Source organism: Pan paniscus, chromosome 14, assembly GCF_029289425.2.
Source record: "Pan paniscus chromosome 14, NHGRI_mPanPan1-v2.0_pri, whole genome shotgun sequence".
Taxonomy (NCBI): Eukaryota; Metazoa; Chordata; class Mammalia; order Primates; family Hominidae; genus Pan; species Pan paniscus.
In genome coordinates, this window is record NC_073263.2 from 17,863,670 (window position 1) to 17,882,541 (window position 18,872).

At 38.7% G+C, this 18,872-nt stretch overlaps 1 protein-coding gene across 1 annotated transcript in view; it reads right to left on the reverse strand.

Annotated features, from left to right (window-relative positions):
• The window catches only part of LOC134728878 (ankyrin repeat domain-containing protein 30B-like), a 47,762-nt gene that overhangs the window by 17,928 nt on the left and 10,962 nt on the right, over window positions 1-18,872 (reverse strand). Inside the window, 4 exon segments of the mRNA XM_063596034.1 lie at window positions 8,748-8,778; window positions 14,012-14,321; window positions 14,520-14,614; window positions 17,681-17,745. Coding sequence (XP_063452104.1) covers window positions 8,748-8,778; window positions 14,012-14,321; window positions 14,520-14,614; window positions 17,681-17,745 — 501 coding nt within the window.

Below are 18,872 nucleotides of genomic sequence, written 5' to 3' on the forward strand. Positions count from 1 at the left end.
ATCTTGGTGCTCACTCTATAAAATGAAAACAAAAAACAAAATTTGGGGAAAGACCAGTCCTCTGTATATTATATCATGTTTCTTGGTAGAATTAAAATATGTCCTCTGTTTGTTTTTTTTTTTAATTATACTTTAAGTTTTAGGGTACATGTGCACATTGTGCAGGTTAGTTACATATGTATACATGTGCCATGCTGGTGCACTGCACCCACTAACTCGTCATCTAGCATTAGGTATATCTCCCAATGCTATCCCTTCCCCCTCCCCACCACAGTCCCCAGAGTATGATATTCCCCTTCCTGTGTCCATGTGATCTCATTGTTCAATTCCCACCTATGAGTGAGAATATGCGGTGTTTGGTTTTTTGTTCTTGTGATAGTTTACTGAGAATGATGGTTTCCAATTTCATCCATGTCCCTACAAAGGATATGAACTCATCATTTTTTATGGCTGCATAGTATTCCATGGTGTATACGTGCCACATTTTCTTAATCCAGTCTATCATTGTTGGACATCTGGGTTGGTTCCAAGTCTTTGCTATTGTGAATAATGCCGCAATAAACATACGTGTGCATGTGTCTTTATAGCAGCATGATTTATAGTCCTTTGGGTATATACCCAGTAATGGGATGGCTGGGTCAAATGGTATTTCTAGTTCTAGATCCCTGAGGAATCGCCACACTGACTTCCACAAGTGTTGAACTAGTTTACAGTCCCACCAACAGTGTAAAAGTGTTCCTATTTCTCCACATCCTCTCCAGCACCTGTTGTTTCCTGACTTTTGAATGATTGCCATTCTAACTGGTGTGAGATGATATCTAATAGTGGTTTTGATTTGCATTTCTCTGATGGCCAGTGATGATGAGCATTTTTTCATGTGTTTTTTGGCTGCATAAATGTCTTCTTTTGAGAAGTGTCTGTTCATGTCCTTTGCCCACTTTTTGATGGGGTTGTTTGTTTTTTTCTTGTAAATTTGTTTGAGTTCACTGTAGATTCTGGATATTAGCCCTTTGTCAGATGAGTAGGTTGCGAAAATTTTCTCCCATGTTGTAGGTTGCCTATTCACTCTGATGGTAGTTTCTTTTGCTGTGCAGAAGCTCTTTAGTTTAATTAGATCCCATTTGTCAATTTTGGCTTTTGTTGCCATTGATTTTGGTGTTTTGGACATGAAGTCCTTGCCCACGCCTTCGTCCTGAATGGTAATGCCTAGGTTTTCTTCTAGGGTTTTTATGGTTTTAGGTCTAACGTTTAAATCTTTAATCCATCTGGAATTGATTTTTGTATAAGGTGTAAGGAAGGGATCCAGTTTCAGCTTTCTACATATGGCTAGCCAGTTTTCCCAGCACCATTTATTAAATAGGGAATCCTTTCCCCATTGCTTGTTTTTCTCAGGTTTGTCAAAGATCAGATAGTTGTAGGTAAGCGGCGTTATTTCTGAGGGCTCTGTTCTGTTCCATTGATCTATATTTCTGTTTTGGTACCAGTACCATGCTGTTTTGGTTACTGTAGCCTTGTAGTATAGTTTGAAGTCAGGTAGTGTGATGCCTCCAGCTTTGTTCTTTTGGCTTAGGATTGACTTGGTGATGCGGGCTCTTTTTTGGTTCCATATGAACTTTAAAGTAGTTTTTTCCAATTCTGTGAAGAAAGTCATTGGTAGCTTGATGGGGATGGCATTTAATCTGTAAATTACCTTGGGCAGTATGGCCATTTTCACAATATTGATTCTTCCTACCCATGAGCATGGAATGTTCTTCCATTTGTTTGTATCCTCTTTTATTTCCTTGAGCAGTGGTTTGTAGTTCTCCTTGAAGAGGTGCTTCACATCCCTTGTAAGTTGGATTCCTAGGTATTTTATTCTCTTTGAAGCAATTGTGAATGGGAGTTCACTCATGATTTGGCTCTCTGTTTGTCTGTTGTTGGTGTATAAGAATGCTTGTGATTTTTGTACATTGATTTTGTATCCTGAGACTTTGTTGAAGTTGCTTATCAGCTTAAGGAGATTTTGGGCTGAGACGATGGGGTTTTCTAGATAAACAATCATGTCGTCTGCAAACAGGGACAATTTGACTTCCTCTTTTCCTAATTGAATACCCTTTGTTTCCTTCTCCTGCCTGATTGCCCTGGCCAGAACTTCCAACACTATGTTGAATAGGAGTGGTGAGAGAGGGCATCCCTGTCTTGTGCCAGTTTTCAAAGGGAATGCTTCCAGTTTTTGCCCATTCAGTATGATATTGGCTGTGGGTTTGTCATAGATAGCTCTTATTATTTTGAAATATGTCCCATCAATACCTAATTTATTGAGAGTTTTTAGCATGAAGGGTTGTTGAATTTTGTCAAAGGCTTTTTCTGCATCTATTGAGATAATGATGTGGTTTTTGTCTTTGGCTCTGTTTATATGCTGGATTACATTTATTGATTTGCGTATGTTGAACCAGCCTTGCATCCCAGGGATGAAGCCCACTTGATCATGGTGGATAAGCTTTTTGATGTGCTGCTGGATTCGGTTTGCCAGTATTTTATTGAGGATTTTTGCATCAATGTTCATCAAGGATATTGGTCTAAAATTCTCTTTTTTGCTTGTGTCTCTGCCAGGCTTTGGTATCAGAATGATGCTGGCCTCATAAAATGAGTTAGGGAGGATTCCCTCTTTTTCTATTGATTGGAATAGTTTCAGAAGGAATGGTACCAGTTCCTCCTTGTACCTCTGGTAGAATTCGGCTGTGAATCCATCTGGCCCTGGACTCTTTTTGGTTGGTAAACTATTGATTATTGCCACAATTTCAGCTCCTGTTATTGGTCTATTCAGAGATTCAACTTCTTCCTGGTTTAGTCTTGGGAGAGTGTATGTGTCGAGGAATTTATCCATTTCTTCTAGATTTTCTAGTTTATTTGCGTAGAGGTGTTTGTAGTATTCTCTGATGGTAGTTTGTATTTCTGTGGGATCGGTGGTGATATCCCCTTTATCATTTTTTATTGCGTCTATTTGATTCTTCTCTCTTTTTTTCTTTATTAGTCTTGCTAGTGGTCTATCAATTTTGTTGATCCTTTCAAAAAACCAGCTCCTGGATTCATTGATTTTTTGAAGGGTTTTTTGTGTCTCTATTTCCTTCAGTTCTGCTCTGATTTTAGTTATTTCTTGCCTTCTGCTAGCTTTTGAATGTGTTTGCTCTTGCTTTTCTAGTTCTTTTAATTGTGATGTTAGGGTGTCAATTTTGGATCTTTCCTGCTTTCTCTTGTGGACATTTAGTGCTATAAATTTCCCTCTACACACTGCTTTGAATGCGTCCCAGAGATTCTGGTATGTTGTGTCTTTGTTCTCATTGGTTTCAAAGAACATCTTTATTTCTGCCTTCATTTCGTTATGTACCCAGTAGTCATTCAGGAGCAGGTTGTTCAGTTTCCATGTAGTTGAACGGCTTTGAGTGAGATTCTTAATCCTGAGTTCTAGTTTGATTGCACTGTGGTCTGAGAGATAGTTTGTTATAATTTCTGTTCTTTTACATTTGCTGAGGAGAGCTTTACTTCCAACTATGTGGTCAATTTTGGAATAGGTGTGGTGTGGTGCTGAAAAAAATGTATATTCTGTTGATTTGGGGTGGAGAGTTCCGTAGATGTCTATTAGGTCCGCTTGGTGCAGAGCTGAGTTCAATTCCTGGGTATCCTTGTTGACTTTCTGTCTCGTTGATCTGTCTAATGTTGACAGTGGGGTGTTAAAGTCTCCCATTATTAATGTGTGGGAGTCTAAGTCTCTTTGTAGGTCACTCAGGACTTGCTTTATGAATCTGGGTGCTCCTGTATTGGGTGCATAAATATTTAGGATAGTTAGCTCCTCTTGTTGAATTGATCCCTTTACCATTATGTAATGGCCTTCTTTGTCTCTTTTGATCTTTGTTGGTTTAAAGTCTGTTTTATCAGAGACTAGGATTGCAACCCCTGCCTTTTTTTGTTTTCCATTTGCTTGGTAGATCTTCCTCCACCCTTTTATTTTGAGCCTATGTGTGTCTCTGCACGTGAGATGGGTTTCCTGAATACAGCACACTGATGGGTCTTGACTCTTTATCCAACTTGCCAGTCTGTGTCTTTTAATTGGAGAATTTAGTCCATTTTCATTTAAAGTTAATATTGTTATGTGTGAATTTGATCCTGTCATTATGATGTTAGCTGGTGATTTTGCTCGTTAGTTGATGCAGTTTCTTCCTAGTCTTGATGGTCTTTACATTTTGGCATGATTTTGCAGCGGCTGGTACCGGTTGTTCCTTTCCATGTTTAGCGCTTCCTTCAGGAGCTCTTTTAGGGCAGGCCTGGTGGTGACAAAATCGGTCAGCATTTGCTTGTCTATAAAGTATTTTATTTCTCCTTCACTTATGAAGCTTAGTTTGGCTGGATATGAAATTCTGGGTTGAAAATTCTTTTCTTTAAGAATGTTGAATATTGGCCCCCACTCTCTTCTGGCTTGTAGGGTTTCTACCGAGAGATCCGCTGTTAGTCTGATGGGCTTCCCTTTGAGGGTAACCCGACCTTTCTGTCTGGCTGCCCTTAACATTTTTTCCTTCATTTCAACTTTGGTGAATCTGACAATTATGTGTCTTGGAGTTGCTCTTCTCGAGGAGTATCTTTGTGGCGTTCTCTGTATTTCCTGAATCTGAACGTTGGCCTGCCTCGCTAGATTGGGGAAGTTCTCCTGGATAATATCCTGCAGAGTGTTTTCCAACTTGGTTTCATTCTCCGCATCACTTTCAGGTACACCAGACGTAGATTTGGTCTTTTCACATAGTCCCATATTTCTTGGAGGCTTTGCTCATTTCTTTTTATTCTTTTTTCTCTAGACTTCCCTTCTCGCTTCATTTCATTCATTTCATCTTCCATTGCTGATACCCTTTCTTCCAGTTGATCGCATCGGCTCCTGAGGCTTCTGCATTCTTCACGTAGTTCTCGAGCCTTGGTTTTCAGCTCCATCAGCTCCTTTAAGCACTTCTATGTATTGGTTATTCTAGTTATACATTCTTCTAAATTTTTTTCAAAGTTTTCAACTTCTTTGCCTTTGGTTTGAATGTCCTCCCGTAGCTCAGAGTAATTTGATCGTCTGAAGCCTTCTTCTCTCAGCTCGTCAAAATCATTCTCCATCCAGCTTTGTTCCGTTGCTGGTGAGGAACTGCGTTCCTTTGGAGGAGGAGAGGCGCTCTGCATTTTAGAGTTTCCTGTTTTTCTGTTCTGTTTTTTCCCCATCTTTGTGGTTTTATCTACTTTTGGTCTTTGATGATGGTGATGTACAGATGGGTTTTCGGTGTGGGTGTCCTTTCTGTTTGTTAGTTTTCCTTCTAACAGACAGGACCCTCAGCTGCAGGTCTGTTGGAATACCCTGCCGTGTGAGGTGTCAGTGTGCCCCTGCTAGGGGGTGCCTTGCAGTTAGGCTGCTCGGGGGTCAGGGGTCAGGGACCCACTTGAGGAGGCAGTCTGCCCGTTCTCAGATCTCCAGCTGTGTCCTGGGAGAACCACTGCTCTCTTCAAAGCTGTCAGACAGGGACATTTAAGTCTGCAGAGGTTACTGCTGTCTTTTTGTTTGTCTGTGCCCTGCCCCCAGAGGTGGAGCCTACAGAGGCAGGCAGGCCTCCTTGAGCTGTGGTGGGCTCCACCCAGTTCGAGCTTCCTGGCTGCTTTGTTTACCTAAGCAAGCCTGGGCAATGGCGGGCGCCCCTCCCCCAGCCTCGCTGCCGCCTTGCAGTTTGATCTCGGACTGCTGTGCTAGCAATCAGCGAGATTCCGTGGGCGTAGGACCCTCCAAGCCAGGTGTGGGATATAGTCTCGTGGTGCGCCGTTTTTTAAGCCGGTCTGAAAAGCGCAATATTCGGGTGGGAATGACCCGATTTTCCAGGTGCATCCGTCACCCCTTTCTTTGACTCGGAAAGGGAACTCCCTGACCCCTTGCGCTTCCCAGGTGAGGCAATGCCTCGCCCTGCTTCGGCTCGCGCACGGTGCGCGCACCCACTGGCCTGCGCCCACTGTCTGGCACTCCCTAGTGAGATGAACCCGGTACCTCAGATGGAAATGCAGAAATCACCGTCTTCTGCGTCGCTCACTCTGGGAGCTGTAGACCGGAGCTGTTCCTATTCGGCCATCTTGGCTCCTCCCTCCTGTCCTCTGTTTTTAAAAATGATTTTAGTTACCTATTTTTGACTCTACCTCCCCAACCTAAAACATACAATAAAGACTGACTCTTAGTTCCATAAGAAATAGTGACTGCCAATATATTTGCCATACCCTGAGTATAATTCATCCTCACAAACTGTCCTCAATGATGAACTGGAAATCTACTTAATGGCTGACATAACTTTTGATATCTAAACTGGAACAAACTTTATAACCTAAAATAAGGAAGAAAGATACAGTTACCTTGTCCCTTATCCATTGTCTATCTCTGATTCAAAGACTAATCTGTGTCACTGGAAAATGACATTCTTTGTTTTCAACATAAAAGCCACTTAAGAAGGCCCTGTTGCTTCCCTTCACCCTGAAACACTACAAAACAGTACCCTGAAATATTTGAAATGTTGAAAAGCTGAACCTACAAATTTCAAGTTGCAAATGTATATTTGTTATTCGGAATATTTTTTCTCACAAAAATTGAAACATTAAAAATAATAAAATCTAACTACTTATTTTATACTTGTCCTTCCTTGTTCAGGTCTACATAAACTAGCAAAGCCTTAAAAATCTTCATAGGTACTTATACCCAAGGAGAGAGACTGCTAGAAAAACTGAGACCTGATAGTTGGATTTCTCTAAGTACTATATATACAGAGAGAAAGATCTGGAAGTGGGAGCCACTATATATAGTGAAAGTGTCTCTCTCACTTCCAGATCTTTCTTCTGCAGGGCTTCATGGCAGTCTCCAACCTTTAAATATTCAGCTCATCAAAGCACAGACTACTGAAAAGATAAACTCAATGACCAACCAAGAAGTTCTGTATTCACCTGTTCCTGAAAAACAACGAAATGGAGTCTCAGTCAGTCATTCACCTCCAGCATAAGCATGTTACCAAAAACCCAACTGAACCACGACTTACTTGCCAGTCAATCTTACCCCTGCTTTATATGTACATGGGTAGGACATCAGAGGCTTGGGAAAAGAGACAAAGGGGAGGGGACATCTGCCTTGGGCCACAGATCTATGTGACTCAGCAACCTTTAATCCCCTAGCATTCAAGGGGCTCTAAGCCACTCTTGTGAGATTTGGGGTGAAAGAACAGAATAGGACATTTCTATCAGATTGTAGAGACCTTTCCCAGTGGCTCTCTTTTTTTTATCTTTCAATAGAAAGCTTGAAGTTTGCCCATTCCTCCAATTAAACAAGCAAAAAAGCAGTGACCTATTCAGGACTTCTTTGAACCCTATTTTAGTATGCTCTTCTAGATAACTCCCAATGTCTTCTGTGTTTTTGTTCCTCTAATTTATCTTTAATCAAACTTGTCATAAAATCCAACATTCTGATCTCTTTGGTAAAACTCTTACTCCTACCAATCCTGGGATTGTTTCTTTTCAAACTTGACCTTTCCCTGATAATTCCATTCTTATCTACTTCCACTGGGTTCTCCAGCTAATTCCATTCTTATCCTTTTCCATTTGTTTAATTAGACCCATTCCCTCTTCCTATTATTCAAACACTCACCTACATGATGATATAAAAACAAGAGTAATGGGCTTTGAAATCAGTTTAAATATTACTTCTGCTACCTCCTATATTTAAATAAGTCACTTTGAGTTTCAGACTCTCCATCTGAACAACCATTTTTCCAGGATATTAAATACATTTTGAAATATGAAAGTGTTTTGATTAGCCTCCAAGAGTCCTTAAAATCCTAAAATTCCATGTGCCTTTTATTTTAGCTATAGAAAAATGGTGCTGGCAGAAAGGAATAAAACAATAGAAGAAAAGAACACCAAGCAAAGCAGAGAAGAAAGTAATCAGGAAAAGATTATAGAAAAGTCATGGAAGAAGAAAAAAAGACTCTAGAAAAAAAATGAAAAATGCCTGCAACTAGGCAGGGTACTGCTTTGAAGAAAAACTAAACTTGGAAGTCAGTCAATAGAGAATTCTATAAGATATAGCCTCTAAATATGATTAACATAACATATCTATATCTATTCTCCACTAAGAGTAAAATAATCCATCTATAGATTTACCTGGTCTTCCTTATGAAACAAAAGCCTATGTCTTGTGGCCACAGCTAAGTAAGATCTGCTCTAAACACTTTGATGATAATAACAAGGTACTGGTTACCGCTTTAACAGTTAAACATGTTAGAACAAAGTATTTGATGAATGAGTGTTCTAAGAGAAAACTCTAAAAAGAGTTAACCTATAACAAAATGTAACTTTGTGAATTGATCCAATCTGGACCTGTACCTTGATCTCAGTGATGCAGAGGTCTCCATCAATCTATGCCGAGGGAGAAGAGAAGGGATTAGGGACCAAAGTAGGCAGATGGCAAACTCAAGGGTCAGCTACTTTTTAGCTATGAATCATAGGCCAATTAATCAACCTCTCTGAACCACATTTGCCTGTTTAATACAAAGTAGGTGACAGTAGCACAGATGCTTTGCAAAGCTGTGTGATGACTATGTGAGATGATAAATATTAAGCACATAATATGTTGTCTAGCCCAGAGTAGAATACTCAGCAGATAGTGATTTCTTTTCTCTATATTTTCTGAGTTAACCTATTCGTTTTAAAAAACCGCAAAGTCTTACCTGAATATAGGCTCTACAGAACTCACATCCACTATTAAAGAAAAAAAGTAAAATACATTAAATTAACAAATATAAATAGAAAATACAGAGTATTAACAACGTAAGAGGGCATGATGGCAAATGCCTGTAATCCCAACTACTTGGGAAGGTGAGGCAGGAGGATCACCTGAGGAGCCCAGGAGTCTGAAAGCAGCCTAGGAGACATTGCGAGACTTCAACTTAACTTAAAAGAATCATGCATATTTTCGTGCATGATCCAGATCTTGTTTAAAAAAGCATAATATTCCAACACTTTGTTATGAAGACTCATGATTTGATATAAAGGTTTCCTTTGGGACCATACATTGAGACTATAGTAAAATTATTATTAAGTATACTCTTGGTAGGAAATTAATGCATTAAGAACACTTTTCCCCTCCTTTATAGTTCTCAAATGCACGGAAAAATAGAATTTATCACAATCTGATCTCTACAAGTAAGCTACAGTATACAATAGTCATAATCCAAACAGAATCCTGTAAGACAGACAGAAAATTGTATTATTATCAGAATTAGTGTAAGTGGACAGTGTCAACCTTAGAAAGTATAATTTCTAGAAAAATGAACTAAGAGCAGTTAGAGCAGAGTACACAGTAGTCTCTCTTTATCTGCTCTATGTGTAGAAAGAAACACACACAACATGATTTCCCTCTGCTCTCATGCCACAATCATCAAAACAGAAGACTTCTGTGACCAAATGTGTGGAAGATTTTGTCCACCAAAAAATAAGCAATCAATTCTGTAGCAGAAACCAGCAAGTTGTCCTCTATTTAATTCCAACACTATCTATCTAGAAATAGTGTTAGATCCCACAGGCTGAGGGCTCAGTCTCACAAGACTGCCCTCCCACATCAGTTGCAAATGTGGATCTCTGAATCATCTAACCAGCTGGTTTCAAGTTGGGATTCTCATGACTCCCTCTTTGGGTTTGATTAACGTACTAGAGTGCCCCAAATACTAAGGGAAACACATTTACCAGTTTATTATGAAGGGTATCACAAAGGAGACACATGAAGAGATGCATAGAGCAAGTTATAGGAAAGGGGCATGGAGCTTCCATGCCCTCCCAGGGCACATCAGCCTCCAAACACTTCCATATGTTCAGCTATCTGGAAGGTCTCTGATCCCAGTCCTTCTGGGTTCTAAAGAAAGCTTTACTACACAGGCACGAATAAAAAAAATCTGTGGCTCTTGGTAACTGACCTAATCTTCACCTCCTAGGAGGTTGAGGGGTGGGGCTGAAAGTCCCAACACATCATGTCTTCTTCTTTCTTGTGACCAGCTCCTATCCTGAAGCTACCTAGGGACTGCCAGCCATCACTCAATTATTAGCATACAAAGACATCACTTTGGAGATTCTAAACATTCTATGAGTTGTACGCCAGAAAACAGTGTTGAAGACCAAACATAGATTTCACAATATAATATCCATGGTTTTGATTTCTGTGATTTCAGTTATTCATGGTCAACCATAGTCCAAAAATATTAAATGGGGAATTCTAGAAATATGCAAGTCATAAGTTCTAAATAATGTGTCATTCTAAGGAGTATGATGAAATATTAAGACATCATTTTCCATCTCACCCAGGTCATGAATCATTCCTTTGCATGTGCTATCTGCCCATTAGTCATCAAAATGGTCTGTTTCTGAGTCCCAACCATCAACATTGTCATGGCTCAATGATCCACCATCACATGAAGCAGATGATCCACCTTCTGATATGTAGTCAGATAGCCAGAAATAATTAGTAGCCTAACACCACATGACAACTCCTACCTCATTCACCTGACTTCATCTCATCACATAGGCATTATATCATCTCACAGTCATCACAAGAAAAAGAAGGGTGAGTACAATACAAGACACTTTGAGAGACCGTATTCACCTAACTTTGATTACAATGTATTGTTATTGTTTTATTTTATCATGAGTTATTCTTAATTTCTTACTGTGCCAAATTTATAAATTAAACTATCATAAATATGCATATATAGAAAAAACATGTATATATAGGGTTTCATACTATCCACAGTTTCAGACATTCACCGGGTGTCTTAGAAAATACCCCCCATGGATAAGGGTGAATTACTGTACTTATTTGTGTGTGTTTGTTTATGTTTGTGTGAGAGAGAGACACAACACAGATCTCCACTCTCCACAAGAAGCAGATAAAAAAGACAACACTTTTCCTCACACTTTACCCTTAGGTTTTGACAATTCTGGAAAAATATTGGCATGTGTACTTACCAGTCTAGACAATTTTCCAGACCCTAGGTATGTTGGCTGCTTCAGTTACAAAAAGTTAGGTAGGATCTTGGGAGATTTTTTCTTCGACACCAGAAATATCAACCATATCAACAGTATACTTAACAACCCTAAAATAATTCTTTTGAACAGATTACCACTGAAGAACTTGTAAGTTAAATCTAATTGACTTTTCAGTAATCTTACTGCTTGAAATTCTCACATTTAAAAGTAACTCCTCTCCTACTTTTCATTAGCCACTGCTCAATCTCCTTTACCAAGTCTTCTGACTCTGTGAAATGTTGATACTCCCAGGGTTTTGTCAATGGCTTTCTTCTTATTCTACATCTTCTGCATCATGGATAAGCTCATTGAGATCTATGGCTTTGCCTAATAATTATAATAAAATTATTCTAAGCCTACATCTCCAGAGTTCTATCTCCAGCTAGAAATACGTATAAACCAATTACCTACAGAAAATATCCCACATGAATGTTTCATTGAACTCAATATGTAAAGAAAATGGTTGGTCTGTCCCATGACTATTTGCACTTCTCTGCTGACCTGACAATTTTCTTTTCTTTTCTTTTTTTTTTTTTTTTTGAGATGGAGTCTCGCTGTGTCACCCAGGCTGGAGTGCAGTGGTGAGATCTCGGCTCACTGCAAGCTCCACCTCCTGGGTTCATGCCATTCTCCTGCCTCAGCCTCCTGAGTAGCTGGAACTACAGGCGCCTGCCACCACGCCCAGCTAATTTTTTGTATTTTTAGTAGAGACGGGGTTTCACCCGTGTTAGCCAGGATGGTCTCCATCTCCTGACCTCATAATCTGCCCACCTTGGCCTCCCAAAGTGCTAGGATTACAGGCACCATGCCCAGCCCTGACCTGACAATTTTCTACTCCTTCCCCATGAGCATTGTAAATGCTCATGCACAGTCTGTAAACTTAAGACCTGAGATTTTCTCTGTCCCCTAGCTTTTTAAACTCAATAATAACTAAACCATATTAACTGTACCTCTTTTCTGCCCTTGCTTTATCTTTCCAGTGACACTGGAAATACAAACTTATTATTTTATATTTATATTTCCTACTTAGACATGGCCCCTTAACTGATGGCTTTCACAGTGAAAAAGAAACCCTACCAATTACTATTGTTATTTTTTAAGTTAAAAAAATTCAGTAAAACAAATCAAAATAAAATAATGGCAAAGAAAGACATACAGGTTTGTATCTGTAAATTGAGCTTCTGAACTTGATTCCTTTTACCCTGGAAGGGTCAAATTTTCATAATAGATTGATACTAGGCCACAGATTGGTGAAAAAAAAAAGACTATAGCATGAACTACTACAAAAGCTTACTTTGTCTTTAAATCTTTTTATGTAATTACCCTCCATCTATCTTCTATGTGAAGGGCCAGCAAACTGTGTATCACAGGCCAAATTCAGCTTACCAAATGGTTTTTTATACATAGTTTTCTTGGAGTGCAATCATGCCTATTTGCTCACACATTATCTATGGCTGCTTTCACTCTACAATGCAGAGTTCAATAGCTGTTATAGAGACACATGGCCTAACATATTTCTTTTTCTTTTTCTTTTTTTTTTTTTTCAGATGGAGTGTTGCTCTGTCACCCAGGCTGGAGTGCAACGGTGCGATCTCAGCTCACTGTAGCCTCCGCCTCCTGGGTTCAAGCAATTCTCCTCCCTCAGCCTCCCAAGTAGCTGGGATTACGGGCACGTGCCACCAAGCCTGGCTCTTTTGCATATTTTTAGTAGAGATGGGGCTTCACCATATTGGCCAAGCTGTTCTCGAACGAACTCCTAACCTCACGATCCACATGCCTCAGCCTCCCAAACTGCTGGGATTATAGGCGTGAGCCACCACACCCAGCGGTCTAACATATTTCCTATCTGGCACTTTACAGGAAAAGTTTGCCAATCTCTGCCTTATACCACGACCAGAATGCCCTGATGCTCAGATCCAATCTTGTGACTCCCCTGCTCAAACTTTTCCAATGAATCCCTGCAGAAAACATTGCTGGCTTCCTATGCCTAGTAATTATTTATTCGTTTTTTGCTGCAGAAACACAAGTTTATTTAGATATTCATTATTCCATTACCCCCCATTCCATCTCAAAAATAGAAATCATTCTTCTAAGCTAATCACAGTAATTACATTTGCTTTCCTAGTGACTGGCTTAGAAATGAGCATGTGGTATAATCCAGCCAACAAAATGTTACAGGAAGATTATTGCAAGCTTTCAAGTTTTCTCTCTATTTAAAAGAAACATGTGAACAAAGCAGCCCTTCCAGCCTTTAAATATTGTCTTGAGAGAGCATGATGATTGGAGCTGTTGCTAATTAGCCAACCAAAAGTGGGATCCTGACTGGGCACAGTAGCTCACACCTGAATTCCCAGCACTTTTGGAGGCCAAGGCGGGGCTATCACGAGGTCAGGAGTTGGAGTTTGGCCAATATAGTGGAACCCTGTCTCTACTAAAAATACAAAAAATCAGCCAGGTGTGGTGGTGGGTGCCTGTAATCCCAGCTACTTGGGAGGCTGAGGCAGGAGAATTGCATGAACCCAGGAGACGGAGGTTGCAGTGAGCCGAGATCGCTCGCGCCATTGCACTCCAGCCCGGGCAACAGTGCGAGACTCCATCTCAAAAACTAAATAAATAAAATAAAATAAAAAATACAAAAGGGATCCTATGATATCCCTGTACTACCAAAACAACTTTGGTTCCTATGATTTTAGCCACTGTTAGTTAGTTCATCTAGTATTTACAACCAGAAGTATTGTGAGAATTTTTCCAGGGCCTACAGAATAAGATCTATTTATTTCTACACTATTAAAAAGTGTTGCCTAAGCTTGCCTTATTTAGATATTCAAGTCATTCCCAACAACTCCCATATCACACTTTTTTCACTAGGGAACCCAAAGTGCCAATAAACCCTGCAAAGTTCACTCAAGCATCTTACCATTTGTACTTGCTTTTGTAGATGTTTCTTTTGTAGGACATGCAATCATATTAGATGTACCTTTTTCCAAAACTTCAGTTTTATTAGGTGTTACTCCTGCCATGCATTCAGTCTTTACAGATGTTTCTTTTTCCTCCCATGTGATCTTCCTAGGTCTTTCTTTTGCTGGCCATGAAAATTTCTCAGATGTTTCTTTTGTAGGCCTCAAAATTTTCCTAGGTGTTTCTTCTGTTGACTGTTCAAACTTTCCAGATGTTGCTTTCCCCAGACATTGAATTTTGGCAGATGTTCCCTCCACCAAGCGTGCAGCCTCATCAGGTGTTTTTTCCACCAAGCTTTCATCCATGTCAGGTGTTCTTTCCGCCAAGGGTGCAGCCTCGTCAGGTGTTTTTTCCACCAAGCTTTCATCCATGTCAGGTGTTCTTTCCGCCAAGGGTGCAGCCTCGTCAGGTGTTTTTTCCACCAAGCTTTCATCCGTGTCAGGTGTTCTTTCCGCCAAGGGTGCAGCCTCGTCAGGTGTTTTTTCCACCAAGCTTTCATCCGTGTCAGGTGTTCTTTCCACCAACGGTGCAGCCTCATCAGGTGTTCCTGTAGATGTTCCTTCTGCCAAACACACAATCTGGTTAAATTTTCTTTCTGCTTAAATATCATCCTCCTGACTTCACCTGGCAAACTTCTACTTATTCTGTATGCTTTCCTTAAATATTACCAAACTTTTCTTTTCTCTCTTCTCTTTTTTTTGATGGAGTCTTGCTCTGTTACCCAGGCTAGAGTGCAGTGGCATGATCTCAGCTCAATGCAATTCAAGCGATTCTCCTACCTCAAGCGACTCTCCTACCTCAGCCTCCCAAGTAGCTGGGATTACAGGCACAGGCCACATCACCTGGCTAATTTTTTGTATTTAGTAGAGACGAGTTTCACCATGTTAGTCAGGCTAGTCTCAAACTCCTGAGCTCAAGCAATCCATCTGCCTTGGCCTCCCAAAGTGCTAGGATTACAGGAGTGAGCCACTGTGCCTGGACACTACCAAACATTTTAAAGCTTTAATTCTTCACCTTGGATATAAAATTTCTGACACATGCTGAATATGGTAATGGCATGACATAGTAAGTAATAATTATAAGCTCCAAAAGGGGTTCTGGCACAGAGTAAACACTAAATAAAGTAATAAATAATAAAAAAGATAATAATAAGAAGAAAAATGCTTAGTATCTTAATAAAGAAGCAAATAAAAAAGACAATGATAATAACAAGGAAGATACTTAGTACCTTAAAGATAGCTGACAGTTATTTGTTAAGTGGACAAGCAGATAAACGAATAAAAAACATTTTTAAGGAAATTCTGTTGGAAAAATGCAGAAATTCAATAGGCACAGCTCTTCTGTATTATGAGCACCTTAAAGACCCAAACTATGTGTATTCCATCTTTGTCTCCTGCAACTTGCCAAACCTAACTTATAGAGGTCCTTTGATAAATATATAATAAAGATGTGCTCATACAGTTCATATTGTACAATGCATTGTGTCACATTTAGGTATCACAGTAGCATTTTCATTATTGTGAAAAGTTTTTGTAATTTTTTAATAATTTTTTGTGTTTAGAGTTAAGCTATTTGAATATTTATAATGATAATATTTTGGCTATTAGAGTATCTTGCTGTAACAAAATTACTATTAACACACTAATTATCCAGTAGATAGAACAACATACCTTGCTCTAATGAAGTAAATATATCTTATTTGGTTTCAACTTAGATGGAATGAAGTTGATAATAGTGAGACCTTGTTGGTACAAGACTATGTAACATAACCTGCGCTTCTCAACAAAGAATTGCTTTTCTGACTTCTGCACTCAGTAGGTATCTTTGAAAGATAATCTCCTATTGGTACTGATGCACCCTGGCTAAGTTTTGTAATTCTTGCTGACATTTGTTTATGGTGCCAGAAAAGTATTATTAAATTCCAAATTCTAAAGATAGTTACTTTTTTAGTGACACAAGTCACTTTGTCACACAGTTGATCCTTGAATAAGGGTTTTCACTCTAGGAGCCCACTAATAGATTTTTCTTTTCCTTTCCCACTGCAAGATGGCAAGACAAATCTCTCCTCTGCCTTCTCCTTATCAGACTACTCAACATGAAGGCAGTAAGAATGAAGACCTTTATGTATAATAATTGACTTCCACTTAATAAATAGTGAATATATTTTTTCCTCCTTATAACAGTTTCTTTCCTCCAGCTCACTTTATTGTAAGAATACCGTATATAGTACATATAAAATAGAAACTATGTGTTTAATTGACTGTTTATGCTTTCAATAAGGCTCCAGGTCAACAGTGGAATATTAGCAAAGTTTTGGAGGAGTCAAAAGAAACAGATTTTCATATGAAGCAGATTTTCAGCTGCATGGGGGATCAGCACCCTAACTCTCATATTGCTCAAGATTCAACTGTAATTAACTCTCATTTACTAAATGCAAACCATTTATTGTAAAAATTAAATAGAGCCCAGAAGTTCAATACCAGCCTGGGCAACATAAGAAGACCCTGTCTCTACAATAAATAAATAAATAAATAAAACCATGTTTCTTCATAGCTTATTGTGTGAGTTCATCAGGCTCGTGGGAAACATTTTAAGATGACATTATAGGACATAGACACAAATCTCCTTGGAAGGCCAGAAAGTTTTGTAAAAGTCTCAAGATAGGGTTATGGCTGAAAGCAGTCTAATCCTTACCTTGAGTAAATAACCTAAAGTGGGTACAAAGGAAAGTAGAGTAGTTTATCTAAATAGCTTGTTTACTCATGCAGTCTTAAGACTCCCCTTTGATCACCCATGGGCAGGATGGCTCTCCTGGGGTGGGGTGACCAGATTAATTACCCACAGGTATGTTGACTCAAAGCCTTTGTCATTAAAACTTTGCTAATAAATGCCCACAGGGCCAGCCTGCCAGGGTTGTGGCTGCTGACTCCTTACAGTGCCTTCCTTGGTGTCTGTAATGGTCTCAGAACCCTTGCTGCTCTTTCACTGAATATGGGTGTCTGGGTATGTGTCTCATCCATCATGCAGCCGGGGTCTGCAGGATAGACCCCTGCAGGTTATAATATTCAAATGTTACAGTTTTCTGTTATTAATTCCTACTCTCCATTATTAGATGTTCAATTCTTTGTGGCTTGTAATTCAGGGCATGTAAACTAATTATAATTTGTAATAACATTTATTTATAAATATATTAATTCATTAAAGTGGATGACCTGATCATCCCCTATTACTGAGCTCATCAATCACACCAAGGGTTATACATTGTATAACAAGTCTAAGTTGTTATGACAATTGAGGAATCATACAATATACAAACTTAAAAATTGTGTTACCTATATACACAAAATATTATATAGGATTTTAGGGACCATAATTAAATATTTTTTCAGATAATATTTTTTGAGATTATAAACTACCTACACCTAAATTCTTAACTAATTCTGAATAATAAATTAAAAAAATAAATCAAAGCTATGTATACATATATATATACACACACACCCACATATATGTATATATGTAAACACATGCTATTTGCACATTGCTTTTTGAATTGCTTTTTTGTGATCAGCACTTCCATAATCTTATGGTAGCACCATCAAGAGTAGTTTGCTATCCGAAGTCTTACCTGGATTGGTATTTTAAGGATTTTTAGGTAATTTTCGTATATGTTCCAAAAGTTGTTGATGAATGCTATGTATAAAAATGTAATAAATAAAATTACTATTTTAACAAGATATAAAAAACATTTACCAAATTTATTAAGTTCTTAGAGTATTTCAGACGATATCAGAGCTAACATCAGAACGTTACTTATTTCACAGACTTTAAGTCTGTAAGCTCTATGAACTTATTAAGCTTCTAATTAAATAATAAATAAAGTAAGATGAAATACTCATGAATTGAGGGCAGTATAACTCAGTAAATTAACTAGAGTTAGCTTGGCTTAATGGAAAATGTCCCTAACTCAGAAAAAGTCCTAGCGCAGTTACCAACAGGTATTTTTTCTTGAACAAGTTGCTTCTCTTAGGCTCAATGTCTTCTAAAAATGAGGATTTTAGAGACTTATTTCACTAGGTTATTACAAAGATTAAACAAGATAACATTTTTAAAATGCTCAAAGAAAAAGTGAAGCAATGAAATAATTTATTCTTGAATCTTATTGCTGAAACTATTTTAAAATTCCCAATAAAACCCAATGTGTTGGCCTGGTGCGGTGGCTCATGCCTGTGATGCAAGTACTTTAGGATGCTGAGACAGGGGGATTGCTTGAGCCCAGAAGTTCAAGACCAGCTTGGGCAACACAGGGAGACCCTGTCTCTACAAAAAATAAATTTAATTTTTTTAAAAAAAGTGTTTCTTCATAGGTTGTAATGTTGAAATGTTGCAGTTTTCTGTTATTAATTCCTACTTTTGGTTATTAGATGTTCTATTCTTTGTGGCTTGTAATTCAAGGCATCTAAGCTATTTTATAATTTGTAATGAAATTTATTTGTAAATATATTAATTCATTACATTGGATAACCTGATTATCCTCTATTACCGACCTCATCAATCACACCAAGGGCAGAAAACTAACAGATCTCAGCACCTGGCTTGGACTACTACTACTATTTATCTACCTCCTTAAACCTGAATCAACAAATCTTTGTTAGAATGATGCTTAAGTCATGATGTTCATTTCCAGCTGCTGTGGAACACAAAACCCTACCTTTATTTTTTGTAAGTTCCACAAACAAGATGCAAGTTGGTATTTTCTCATTTCTGAGAGGCCTACTAACAACATATTGCACACAAGATCCTATGTGTTACCACATCTC